This window comes from Oncorhynchus gorbuscha, linkage group LG26, assembly GCF_021184085.1.
Source record: "Oncorhynchus gorbuscha isolate QuinsamMale2020 ecotype Even-year linkage group LG26, OgorEven_v1.0, whole genome shotgun sequence".
Classification (NCBI taxonomy): Eukaryota; Metazoa; Chordata; class Actinopteri; order Salmoniformes; family Salmonidae; genus Oncorhynchus; species Oncorhynchus gorbuscha.
This window is the reverse complement of record NC_060198.1, coordinates 18,101,325-18,116,092: the sequence shown is the minus strand read 5'-3', so window position 1 is coordinate 18,116,092 and position 14,768 is coordinate 18,101,325. Positions and strand designations below refer to the sequence as shown.

Genomic DNA, 14,768 nt, shown 5'->3' with positions numbered 1-14,768 from the left:
GTTTTGAGCTAAAATATCCTGGTAGTGGGTAAAGTTAATTTATTTATTTTATACAGTCATTTTTGCTCATCTTTATCAAGGGTATCAATAACTAGGGGCTTATTTTGATATCTAGTTATTTGACTGAATCAGGAATACAGATGTAGAGTTTGTTTTGAATTTTCATTTAAAAAATCTGACCTAATCAAACAACACTTGTTGCTCGTTGTACGTGTTGATATAATATTCTTATTTAATGGCGAGGAAAAAAAACGTTTCCCTGAACTTCTTTATAATATTATAATTCAATGAAGAAAATAAAAATAGTTTTCCTTCCTCAACTGCGTTTCCTCCCTCCAGACAACAGATGTGTCTTTCAGGCGATGTTTCTACTGTGACGTATAATCTAGTGGACGGAACGCTTCTTCAACAACTGCAGCCACCTCCGTAGCTCACTGGACATCAACGTCGGAACATTCAAGCTTTTTAGACAATTTCGTGGTTTAATTACCACTATGATTCAAACATAGTTATGGGGAAACAGCTAGCTACCCGATTTAAATTCATATTTACGTTGTAAGTCAGCTAGCTGGCTGGTTAAGTTAGCACTAGTCTAGTCGCTAATGCTAACTATCTATTTTCTCCGACCATGAGCTCACTAAGCTACTCTCCTCCTGCTGAAGAAGAGGTGGTCTGCTGGACGGAGAAAGAAGCTCTCGTCAAAGAGGAGGCGGAAGAGAAAGATGTTACAATACAAAAACAAGTAGAGGGTGAGGCTGTTAACGTGAAAGAAGAGGAAGACCCCTTCAGAGTGAAAGAGGAGGAGGATGTTACTGTAAAAGAAAAGGAGGAAGATGCAGTTTTTGGAGTGGAGGATGAAGTGAAAGAAGATGAAGACGTTTTTGGAATGAAGGATGAAGAGGGTGAGATTACTGTCATATTAGAGGAGGACGAAGAAGAGAAGACTGGAGAACTGATTAACACCAGTAAATACAGTGAGTACTATCTTATAAAACAGGGGCACAAACTCTGCAATTGTTAAACTAATGTGTGATTTCAAAAGGGTGTTCTACACTTGAATATGTTTTTGTATTGTCAGAATTGTTCATGACGTCCTCCAGGGATTAAAAAAAAACTTTTCCTGTTGAAAAGTGATATATAAATACAGTAAAGTATAAACACACAAAAGGGAAACAAATGTTTTGAGCAAAATATTGTTTTTTTTCGACAACTGCAAACTAGAAGGAGTGAGTGATGTCATACTAAGGCATTCAAGGAGTTGGCTTTGATAGGAAGTCGTGATGTCATCTAATAGGCAACCTATCTTCATGTGAAATTCATTATTCTTTTTTAAATCCTTCCTGTTCTGTCAAGTTGGTTGTTGATCATTGCTAGAAAGCCATTTTCAAGTCTTGCTATAGACTTTGAAGACGATTTAAGTCCAAACTGTAACTAGTCCACTCAGGAACATTCAATGTCATCTTAGTAAGCTCCTCCAGTGTAGATTTGGCCTTGTGGTTTAGGTTATTGTCCTGTTAGGACAGTTTTTGTATTCAGATCTCTGAAATGCTCTCTAACTACGTAACATTTAGTGGCTCCTTATATTATGCTGGGAAAACCGTTTTCATGGGCACAGAAATCCTAAATAATTTCAGAGTTAGCTAAATCCAATGGTTCTCACCGAGAGTCACTTTAACTTTATTGACAACACCCAAATGGATACTGTCATTAATGTGGTTCTTCAATAATTACGCATTCTTAATACTGAAGCTGTTTAGTTACAGTCACATGTTCAACTATCATCAGCTGATCCAGGAAATCATTTTCTGAATGACAGTCACGTGACAAACATCACGACATGCAATAACAACCAAAGTGCTTCTTCATTCATTACTCTGGTAAAGACAGTTATGCTGTGCTCCACGTTGGATCCAACATCCCTAACAAATTGATGTTTATAATGTGTTATTGTCTGCTTGATATACAGTCGGGTCTCGTTAGTCTGTTTGCGCATAGAGATAATTAGCTCATAATGTGTGTGGGATTAGTGGGAATATTCACAAAATTATCTGGTGATCAGGTTATGAAATGTCATGATAAATACATTTTAGATTCCATGTTTCACCTGAAATATTAAATTATTTAAAGTCCTAGGTCTATGTTATTGTTAGTGAAGTTATGAGTCCTACGGTAGGTCTATGTTGTTGTTAGGTGAAGTTATGTGTCCTACAGTGGGTCTATGTTATTTTTTTGGTGAAGTTATGTCAGGCTGATGTTAAAGAGCATTTTACTGGTTGAAGTGTTTTTTAAGTATAAAGCAGTTGATTTGCGATAATAACACAAACATATTAACCAGGACATTCAAGCGAGCCTTACAATTATAATCCAAAGTGATGTGAAATGCACTCATAAGCAACCTGAAAAGGGAGGCTATTTTTGCAGTCAGCCAATGAGAACCCCCTGAGTTTTCCCCCACAGTGGGGAATTAGTAAATAGCGACACAGAACTTAATGTGAGTTTTCTTGGGTAGCACTCTCAATCTTGCACTGATAGTGCGCTGTAATATTCAGAATACATAGTGAAAACTAAAACCTTCGCTCACCATTTTTGGCCCATCCAGATATACGTGTCGCCCGCGTGCTAGCGTAGTGGCGACTACTCTGCAGCTTCCCTGTTCCATCTACTGCTGCCCCCTGGACACTACGGTCACTTGGCTTCATAGCTGATGCCTGCTGCAGTGTCCATTGATCATGGTACTCCATTCTGTTTATAAAAAAATAAAAAAAATTCGGCCCCAGCCGCGAATTCAAGCTCTGGGTGTAGTTAATCTGATCCTCTTTGCCTAGTCATCGGCATTTTACCTGCTGTTGTTGTGTTAACTGATTAGCTGTGGTTGTCTCACCTGTCGTCTTAGCGAACTCTCCCAATCAATACCTGCAATTACTTTATGCCTTGCTGTATGTCTCTCTCAAATGTCAATATGCCTTGTATACTGTTGTTCAGGTTAGTTATCATTGTTTTAGTTTACAATGGAGCCCCTAGTTCCACTCTTCATACCTCTGACACCTCTTTTGTCCCACCTCCCACACATATGGTGACCACACCCATTATAACCAGCATGTCCAGAGATACAATCTCTCTTATCATCACCCGGTGCCTGGGTTTACCTCCGCTGTACCCGCACCCCACCATACCCCTGTCTGCCCATTATGCCCTGAATCTATTCTACCACGCCCAGAAATCTGCTCCTCTTATTCTTTGTCCCCAACGCTGTAGGTGACCAGTTTTGATAGCTTTTAGCTGCACCCACATCCTCTGTTCCTCGGGTGTGGGTGCGAGGTAAACCCAGGCCCTGCATGTCCCCAGGCACCCCCATTTGTTGACTTCTGTGATCGAAAAGCCTTGGTTTCATGCATGTCAACATCAGAAGCCTCCTCCCTAAGTTTGTTTTACTCCCTGCTTTAGCACACTCCACCAACCTTGATGTCCTTGCCGTGTCTGAATCATGGCTTAGGAAGGCCACCAAAAATTATTCGATTTCCATACCCAACTATAACATTTTCCGTCAAGATAGAACTGCCAAAGGGGGAGGAGTTAGCCTGAAAAGTAATGTCCTACTTTCCAGGTCCATACCCAAACAGTTCGAACTTCTAATTTTGAAAATGAATCTCTCCAGAAATAAGTCTCTCACTGTTGCCGCCTGCTACCGACCCCCCTCAGCTCCCAGCTGTGCCCTCGACACCATTTGTGAATTGATCGCCCCCCATCTAGCTTCAGAGTTTTCTCTGTTAGGTGACCTAAACTGGGATATGCTTAACACCCCGGCAGTCCTACAATCCACGCTAGATGCCCTCAATCTCGCACACATTATCAAGGAACCCACCAGGTACAACCCTAAATCCGTAAACATGGGCACCCTCATAGATATTATCCTGACCAACTTGCCCTCCAAATACACCTCTGCTGTTTTCAATGAGGATCTCAGCGATCACTGCCTCATTGCCTGCATCCGTTATGGGTCCGCGGTCAAACAACCACCTCTCATCACTGTCAAATGCTCCCTAAAACACTTCTGCAAGCAGGCCTTTCTAATCGACCTGGCCCGGGTATCCTGGAAGGATATTGACCTCATCCCGTCAGTAGAGGATGCCTGGTTGTTCTTTTAAAAGTAATTTCCTCACCACCTTAAATGTTTTTATTTATTTTTATTTCACCTTTATTTAACCAGGTAGGCAAGTTGAGAACATGTTCTCATTTACAATTGCGACCTGGCCAAGATAAAGCAAAGCAGTTCGACACATACAACAACACAGAGTTACACTTGGAGTAAAACAAACATACAGTCAATAATGCAGTAGAAACAAGTCATATATATACGATGTGAGCAAATGAGTTGATAAGGGAGGTAAAGGCAAAAAAAGGCCATGGCGGCAAAGTAAATACAATATAGCAAGTAAAACACTGAAATGGTAGATTTGCAGTCGAAGAATGTGCAAAGTAGAAATAAAAATAATGGGGTGCAAAGTAGCAAAATAAATAATTACAGCAGGGAAAGAGAGAGTTTTTTGGGTAAATTATAGATGGACTATGTACAGGTGCAGTAACCTGTGAGCTGCTCTGACGGCTGGTGCTTAAAGCTAGTGAGGGAGATAAGTGTTTCCAGTTTCAGAGATTTTTATAGTTCGTTCCAGTCATTGGCAGCAGAGAACTGGAAGGAGAGGCGGCCAAAGAAATAATTGGTTTTGGGGGTGACCAGAGAGATATACCTACTGGAGCGCGTGCTACAGGTGGGTCATTCTATGGTGACCAGCGTGCTGAGATAAGGGGGGACTTTACCTAGCAGGGTCTTGTAGATGACATGGAGCCAGTGGGTTTGGCTAAATAAGCATGCCCCTTTCAAAAAATGTAGAACTAAGAACAGATATAGCCCTTGGTTCACTCCAGGCCTGACTGCCCTCGACCAGCACAAAAACATCCTGTGGCCTACTGCACTAGCATCGAATAGTCCCCGCGATATGCAACTTTTCAGAGAAGTCAGGAACCAATACACACAGTCAGTTAGGAAGCGTCTCCTTCACCCAAATCCAGTTTTTCTGAAAGAGTTGCAAAACCTGGACCCGTACAAATCAGCTGGGCTAGACGATCTGGACCCTCTCTTTTTAAAATTATCTGCCATCATTGTGGCCACCCCTATTACTAGTCTGTTCAACCTCTCTTTCGCATCGTCCGAGATTCCTAAAGATTGGTACGCATACGCGGTCATCCCCCTCTTCAAAGGGGGTGACACTCTAGACCCAAACTGTTACAGACCTAAATCCATCATGCCTTACCTTTCGAAAGTCTTCGAAAGCCAAGTTAACAAACAGATCACTGACCATTTTGAATCTCACTGTACCTTCTCCACTGTGCAATCCGGTTTCGGAGCTGGTGCACCTCAGCCACATTCAAGGTACGAAACGATATCATAACCGCCAACGTTAAAAGACAGTACTGTGCAGCAGTCCTCATCGACCTGGCCAAGGCTTTCTACTCTGTCAATCACCGTATTCTAATCGGCAGACTCAACAGCCTTGGTTTCTCAAATGACTGACTTGCCTGGTTCACCAACTACTTCTCAGATAAGAGTTCAGTGTGTCAAATCGGAGGGCCTGTGTTCCAGACCTCCGGCAGTCTGGGGGTTCCACGGGGTTTATGTCTCGGACCAACTCTTTTCTCTGTATATACCAACGATGTTGCTCTTACCGCAGTTGATTCCTTGATCCACCTCTATGCAGGCGACACCATTCTGTATACATCTGGCCCTTCTTTGGGCACTGTGTTAACAAACCTCCAAACCTTCAATGCAATACCAAACTCCTTCTGTGGCCACCAACTGGTCTTAACCTCTTAGTCCGCCCCATCCCGGATCCGGGATCATGACTACAGCCTCAAGCTCATTACCATAACGCAAAATTAGCGATTTCTGAAAATTGCAAATTAAATGAAATAAATATGCCTATCCTCAAGCTTATCCTTTTCTTAACAATCCTGTCGTCTCAGATTTTCAAAATATGCTTTAGAACCAGAGAAAATCAATAATTTGTGTAAGAGTGGTGATAGCTAGCTTAGCATTTAGCGTTAGCATTTAGCACGCAACATTCACAAAAACCAGCAAAGGGATCAAATAAAATAATTTACCTTTGAAGAACTTCAGATGTTTCAATGAGGAGACTCTCAGTTACATAGCAGATGTCCAGTTTTTCCTGAAAGATGCTTGTGTAGGACACAACGTTCCGTTTTGTTACTATGCATTTGGCTACCGAAACTAACCGAAAATTCAGTCACCTAAACGTCAAACTTTTTTCAGAATTAACTCCATAATATCGACTGAAACATGGAAAACGTTGTTTGAATCAATCCTCAAGGTGTTTTGTCATATCTCTTTATTGAGAAATCCCTTCCCTGGAAGCGTGCATTCTTCTCTGATTCGGATGGAAAAATACTGGTACCTGACTTTTGCGCACCAATTTCCACGCAGACACCGTGCGGGACACTTGGTAATTGTAGGCTCTTATGGTCAATCTTCCAATGATATGCCTACAAATACGTCACAATGCTGCAGACACCTGGGGGAAACGATAGGAAGTGTCCGTTCATTCCTGTCGCATTCACAGCCATATAAGGAGATCATGGAAAACGTGCCTCCAGAAATCCTGTTGATTTCCTGGTCACTCAAACATCTTGGTTTTGCCTGTAGATTTTGTTCTATGGCACTCACAGTGAAAATCTTTACAGTTCTGGAAACGTCAGTGTCTTCTTTCCAAAACTATCAATTCCAATTTCAATTCTTTTCGTGACAAAATATTGCGCTTAAAACGGGCATGTCTTTTTATCCAAAAATGAAATACTGCCCCTAGAGTCTTAACAGGTTAAACGCTAGTAAAATTAAATACATGCTCTTCAACCGATCTTGCCTGCAGCCGCAGCCTGACTAGCATCACTACTCTGGACGATTCTGACTTAGGTATTTGTTTTCCACATATGCTAAGTGTCTGGTTACACTGTAAACTCTCCTTCCAACCCAAAATTAAATCTAGATCGGCTTGCTATTACACAACAATGCCTACTTCACCAACGCTGCCAAACACCCTCATAAAACTGATTATCCTACCGATTCTTGACTTCGGCGATGTCATTTTCAAAATAGCCTCCAACACTCTACTCAGCAAACTGGATGCAGTCTATTACAGCGCCATCCATTTTGTCACCAAAGCCCCATATCGCCAAACCCACTGGCTTTAGGTCATCTATAAGTCTTTGCTAGGCCGCCTTAACTCTGCTCACTGGTCACCATAGCAACACCCACTGATAGAGGAAAATATGTTTGAAATGACTAATTATGTATACATTCCAATCAGAAACTGACTAGTCCAAATGCTATAATGTACTGTCCCTCTTGCTCCCTTTCACAATTGTATATAATGTAGTCAGGAAGTTAAGTAACAATGAAGGTCTGTTCTTTAAGTTCATTCAGTTGTACAAATCTCCAGGTGGTGGGAACGGGCCATCTCCAAAATGGTCGGGAATGTTGATTTATGCTTACTGGCCTTGACTTCGTGCTGATAACGCGGAGGCTTGAGAATTAGAGGGGCCCTCTGTTTGTGAAACGGAACGTTTGGAAAACGCTGACGTCATTTTCAGTTTATAACCTGTGGTAATGTGTGTGAGCATGCAGTACTCATTTACATTTACATTTAAGTCATTTAGCAGACGCTCTTATCCAGAGCGACTTACAAATTGGTGCATTCACCTTATGACATCCAGTGGAACAACCACTTTACAATAGTGCATCTAAGTATTTTAAGGGGGGTGAGAAGGATTACTTTATCCTATCCTAGGTATTCCTTAAAGAGGTGGGGTTTCAGGTGTCTCCGGAAGGTGGTGATTGACTCCGCTGTCCTGGCGTCGTGAGGGAGTTTGTTCCACCATTGGGGAGCCAGAGCAGCGAACAGTTTTGACTGAGCTGAGCGGGAACTGTACTTCCTCAGTGGTAGGGAGGCGAGCAGGCCAGAGGTGGATGAACGCAGTGCCCTTATTTGGGTGTAGGGCCTGATCAGAGCCTGGAGGTACTGAGGTGCCGTTCCCCTCACAGCTCCGTAGGCAAGCACCATGGTCTTGTAGCGGATGCGACTTCAACTGGAAGCCAGTGGAGAGAGCGGAGGAGCGGGGTGACGTGAGAGAACTTGGGAAGGTTGAACACTAGATGGGCTGCGGCGTTCTGGATGAGTTGTAGGGGTTTAATGGCACAGGCAGGGAGCCCAGCCAACAGCGAGTTGCAGTAATCCAGACGGGAGATGACAAGTGCCTGGATTAGGACCTGCGCCGCTTCCTGTGTGAGGCAGGGTCGTACTCTGCGGATGTTGTAGAGCATGAACCTACAGGAACGGGCCACCGCCTTGATGTTAGTTGAGAACGACAGTTTGTTGTCCAGGATCACGCCAAGGTTCTTAGCGCTCTGGGAGGAGGACACAATGGAGTTGTCGTCAAGAATAAATGCTGAACTTGTTTTTTAAGACTGGTCTCTTGCTAATTCATGCAAATGATAAACTTACAACTTATCATGAATTAGAAATGAGTGCGAATTTAATTGGTTTTGGCAATAAAACATAAGGGAATTTAAAATTCCTCTATCACCCACCCATAGCACTCGCTCCAGGAGATAAATCTCACTGGTCATCCCCAAAGCCAACACCTACTTTGGCCGCCTTTCCTTCCAGTTCTCTGCTGCCAATGACTGGAACGAATTGCAAAAATCGCTGAAGTTGGAGACTTTTATCTCCCTCACTAGCTTTAAGCATCAGCTTGTTGTTATGTCATATGTTAGCTATCTGAGCAGTTTACCGATTGCTGCAGCTGTACACATCTGTAAATAGCCCATCCAACTACCTACCTCATCCCCATGTTTTATTTACTTTTTTTGCTCTTTTGCACCCCAGTATTTCTACTTGCACATCATCATCTGCACATCTATCACTCCAGTGTTAATTTACTAAATTGTAATTACTTCGCTACTATGGCCTATTTATTGCCTTTCCGCCATACTCCATTTGAACACACTGTATATAGATTTTTCTATTGTGTTATTGACTGTACGTTTGTTTATCCCAAGTGTATGTAACTCTGCTGTTTTGCTTTATCTTGGCCAGGTCGCAGTTGTAAATGAGAACTTGTTCTCTACTGGCCTACCTGGTTAAATAAAAAATGAAATCATATAACTTTCTTGACAACACCCAAATGGATACTGTCATTAACCTCTTGCTTCTACCTGGCACGCAGGCGTCCCATCTAGAGCTCTGGAAATGCAAATGCGCTACGCTAAATGCTAATAGTATTAGTTAAAACTCAAACGTTCATTAAAATACACATGCAGGGTATTGAATTAAAGCTACACTCGTTGTGAATCCAGGCAACAAGTCAGATTTCTAAAATGTTTTACGGCGAAAACATAGCACATATTTATGTCAAACCACCACCGCAGACATAGCTCATTAGCATAGCCAAGTAGGAAAAAATATGCAATCAACAAACGCAGGATTAAAAAAATAATAATTTCACTAACCTTTTGAAATCTTCATCAGATGACAGTAATATAACATGTTACACAGTACATTCATTTTTTTCAATAATCTGCAATATATATCCATAAATCTCTGTTTACAATGACGCATCGTTCAAAAAATGCTACTAAAATGTCAGGAGAAATGAAATAGCTCCGGCAGATAACGTCAGCTAACAAGGAATACACATCATAAACTTTGACTAAATATGCATGTTTTACATATGTATAGGAAGATACACTTCTTCTAAATGCAATCGCTGTGTTACATTTATTTTTAACGTTACAGTTTGCGTTTACTAGGCTATACTAGGAGTCGGCGCTCCAAATGTATCATTATGCCTCCTCTATCTTGGAGTCGACAGAAACCCAAAATTAACACATAAATATTCCCTTACCTTTGCTGTAATCCCTGGAAGGGATTATACTTACCAAAACAGCGTTTAGTTTTCAAGTCTGCGTCTTTCGGTTCTCAAAATAGCCACTTTTCGGTCTAAATGTAGGCAAAATTCAAGTGGATGCGCACCAAAACGTCAATTATATATTATATGTCGAGTAAACTTGTCAAACTATGTTCATAATTAAGCTTTAACATGTTATAAAGGTGTACAGCAATTGTGAGGACGAAGCGAAACACACACGTCGTTTAATCGATCCTGAAGAAAAGAGAGAGCGGGAGCAGAGCGCGCATAAACGTACACTTTTTTTCTCGTGACCGAGACCTTTCGGCACGCTCAACGTGAGCGCGCGATTGTCACAATGAGAAGCCCCATTGAAAGCAGGCTTCGTGCTGAACACGTAGGAACTGTTCCCAGAGCGGTAGTTGTTTGGGAAGGCGTTTAAGATGACGTCAAAGTTGGGCCAACTTTTTCCATGACGAGAGATTTTGGGAGAATGCATGCCCTGAGACTTCTGCTTTACATAGAGACAAAATTTAAACGGTTTTAGAAGCTTTAGAGTGTTTTCTATTCAATGATATGTTTTATATGCATATATTAGCAACTTTTGACAAAAATGTATCCTGTTTTATATGGGTACCCAATTCCTCCATTAGGGGCAGTAAACAGGGCTAGGCTTAAGAGGTTAACGCGGTTTTTCAATATTTACACATAGTTCTTAATACTGTAGCAAACAATATATTAAACAGGACATTCAATTATACTCCAAAGTAGTGTGATATGTACTCATAAGCAACCTGGAAATGGAGTTTTCCCCCATTCACAGTCAGAATACATTGTGAAAAACTAAAATTTTGCTCACCATTTTTGCTCCAGGCAGATATAGTACATCCATAACTATCAGTTTCCTCATTAGCAGGCAGGAGTTTCTGCAATCAAATTGTCCTCGTGTCTCAATTTTAGCAAACACAAAAGGGGCCTATATTGGAGACCAAAAGTCGTCTGGCACACTGCTTAGAGTTTCAACAGCATGAATTACTTATTTCTAGCCTACAATCATCGATGTCACTACTAATGTGAAACAAGACAAAATATGACTATTCTTGCTCATTTTAAGACAATTGTCAAGTAATTTTAACATCCATTACAGACGTCAATTGTTGTACAATATCATGGCTATGCTGTTGGCATCACATTTTACAGTGGATTACCGTTGTTGTGGGCCTTTAATCATCTGTCTGACTTTGTTGTTCACGCAGGAGAGAGACGTGACAATCGTGGATCCTCTGGGGAGCCTCAACAACCTTGTGATGCTGAAGAGGCAGAGAAGAGTCTCTCCAGATCAGAACACCTCAATAAACACCTGCAGAGATCCACAGGGAAGAGAACTCACTGCTGCTCTGACTGTGGGAAGAGATTCACCTCATCAGGCATTACAATTCATCAGAGAACACACACAGGAAAGAAACTTTATAGCTGTGATCAATGTGGGAAGAGTTTTGGTCAATCTGGAGAGCTGACAGTGCACCAGAGAACACACACAGGAGAGAAACCTTATAGCTGTGATCAATGTGGGAAGAGTTTTACTACATCTAGCACTCTGACTTTACACCAGAGAATACACACAGGAGAGAAACCTTATAGCTGTGATCAATGTGGGAAGTGTTTTAGTCAATCTGGCCATCTGGTTTTACACCAGAGAACACACACAGGAGATAAACCTTATCGCTGTGATCAATGTGGGAATTGTTTTGGTAGATCTGACCATCTGGTATCACACCAGAGAACACACACAGGAGAGAAACCTTATAGCTGTGATCAATGTGGGAAGAGTTTTTGTCAATCTGGCCATCTGGTATCACACCAGATAACACACACAGGAGAGAAATCTCTTAGCTGTGGTCAATGTGGGAAGTGTTTTGGTAGATCTGGCTCTCTGAATCTACACAAGAGAACACACACAGGAGAGAAATCTTATAGCTGTGGTCAGTGTGGAAAGAGTTTTGGTCAATCTGGAGTGCTGACATTGCACCAGAGAATACACACAGGAGAGCGACCTTATAGCTGTGATCAATGTGGGAAGAGTTTTGGTAGATCTGGCTCTCTGACTCTGCACAAGAGAACACACACAGGCGAGAAATCTTTTTGCTGTGATCAGTGTGACAAGAGATACTTTGATAAAAGATCTCTGATCAAACATAAGAAAATACATACATGAAGGAGTTATTTTGTGATATCAATGAAAAAATGTCACAATGTAGAATGTTTTTAACATTGTAGTAGGAGTATTTTAAGGAATTTCACAATGTCGAATCCTAAACGTTTGCCCCATTGATTTCAGCATGATATGGATATTAGCCTTTGGAAAAATCCAGGCTCTGAATTGAAAGAGTAATATTTATGTGATTTAACAAAAAGTGACTAACACAAAAAGAGCTGTGTAACACTTACCATGTTGGTGACCCACTTGAATCAAAATGCAACACATCAGAATGTAGCTAGCTGTTTTCTACAAATTGTCCTCTAACCAGTGATGTACACATTATTCCCAGATTCCGTGTGGTTTTTGAGCTGTTAAAAGTAACAGGACGTGCAACCTCATCTCTCTCCTCTCGGCACAATGGATTTCAACATGATATCGATGAGTGATGTCAAATAAGTGTTGCGTTCCATAGTTTAGCGACCCCTAAATTTAAATGCATCACTCCAATCTGTAGATGACTGTCTTCTGCAGGTTGTCCTTTAACCAGTTAGGTAAAAGATATCTGAAAATAAAATCTGTTTTTTTTAGTCGTGTTAGTTTCAACAACCCTTACAACCTGATTTCCCCCAAAATCGATATCAGTGATTTATTGCTACTTGTCAAAACAACAGCGTTGCTTGTGCAGTTTAAGGAGCTTGTTTAAATAAATACAAGATATATGATTATTGTGGCAGATGTTTGTCTATATTGCACATGTTATGTTTAGGTTTTTAATTTATCCCAAACTATTTCTGCATATTGGTTATTGATTTGGACACGTTAAAACTGTGTTTTAACATTGGGGATATCCCACCTGTCAAAATGTAATTGAAAAGCCGCTGAAAATAAGACTATGTAACCAAATACTCAATATTTCCAATTCATGTAACTTTTTGTAATGATTATTATTAATGCAACCAACTGACAATTTGGTACAATTATATTGACATTGTTTCCCTGCTTTTAGAATATCAGGGTTCATTCTCAGATGTGCCAAACCAACTGTACTAGAGCATGACATTGGGGACTGGGTTCCGATCCACCAACATGCCTATCTAGTGAACCCTGAAAAGAGAGAAGCTCCGCAATGAGGTGGAAAGTTACTACGGATATTGCAGGAGTTTCCCTTTGAAATCAGACATGTCTGTGGTAAGGACAACTTGTTGCTGATTGTCTCAAGGGTGGGCAGTTAAAAATATTTGTGTTTTGCGTTTAGCCAGTGAGTTGCCATGGATCACAATGTATTTTTACTGCATGTTTTTCCGTTTTGTAGAAAGGTTTTGTTTGGGCTCGTTTCAGAGGGACGAGAGTTCTAGAAGCTAGTGAGTTTTAGGAAAAGGGGAGTTCTAGAAGCTAGTGAGTTTTAGGAAGAGGGGAGTTATAGAAGCTAGTGGGGAAAAAACATTTTCTTGTTTTAATTGTTGACAGCCGGGAGACACCATGTTTATATTAGTGAAGGTGTAGCATTTTAGTTGATTATAATGTGAAATGGAAGTTGTTTTCTGTTGTTAAGCATTGTCTTAAGGTGTTAGTCTTTGGTTTTTCCATTTTATGATTTGAGGTTTGACTTTAGCATGTCTTGCTCGTTAGCACGTAGGACGCAGTGATTGGTGTCACCTCGTTAGTCACTATGTGTTACACTTGTGCTGGCTTGTCCATCTCGTTAGTGGGAAGGTGTTTCACCTGAGCTGGTCCAGGTTCTATTTAAGAGTGTCTGGTCCAGTCCTCCAATTGTCTTGATATATGTGGAGAGTCAACACCTTTAGTTGAGCCACGTTTTTGGTTTGCTTCCTGTCTTGAAGTTTGGTGTGGGATTTTATTTTCCTTTTCCTGGGGAGATGTAGTGGGTCTCATGGTGAGTGTCTTTTATGTCCCAGTTGTTGTTACTAGTCAATTTTCAATGGACACCCTTATTTTGGGTTGGATATTTTAACATTTTTATCAATGGCATTTCCTTAGGATGCTCCTAGTCTTTAAGTTGTTTTTTTTATCTTGTGTTTGTACTAAATATTTCTAGGGTTTTTCCCACTTTTTTCCTGTGAAGCCATTGTGTTGCATCCATGTCTGAAATGTGCTGTATAAATAAAGCTTGATTTGTTTTGAACATATTGCAAAACAAATTAACCCAATGACCAACCAATCCACAGACTCTTGGTATAAAAAAAATATCAATCCCATTTTTGCTGAAGGTGTGGTAAACACCACCCCCGGCTCTACCAGGGGCTTGAGGTGGTTTCCCACTGCTTAGGTCATGTTCTGTGGTCTTGCCGTTACATTTCTTGACTGCCCCTGCAACACAAACACATTTAGTCATATTATATTAAACACTCAAAGTAATGGATATGGAGGATATATTGCCTTAGAAGTCACATTTAGGTGCCAGGTGTAACTGTCATCTGATCACTCCAATTTGCATTAGGGTCAGATCTACCAGGATGGGCCTTTGACATAGTCTGGATGCAGTCAGACTACCAAATATGCATAAGCAATGTAAAGAGATGGGGTGAATGAGTGGGGGAAAATACATTTTACACATTTACTCTCATATCAAAGA

At 41.0% G+C, this 14,768-nt stretch overlaps 1 protein-coding gene across 1 annotated transcript; it reads left to right on the top strand.

Annotated features, from left to right (window-relative positions):
• The first annotated feature begins 360 nt into the window (after window positions 1–360).
• On the top strand, window positions 361–14,355 carry LOC124015798 (zinc finger protein 664-like). Its single transcript, XM_046331274.1, has 2 exons — window positions 361–974; window positions 11,232–14,355. Exons 1-2 carry the CDS (start codon window positions 629–631, stop codon window positions 12,188–12,190), a joined length of 1,305 nt encoding a protein of 434 aa, XP_046187230.1. The 5' UTR covers window positions 361–628; the 3' UTR covers window positions 12,191–14,355.
• The last annotated feature ends 413 nt before the right edge of the window (window positions 14,356–14,768 follow it).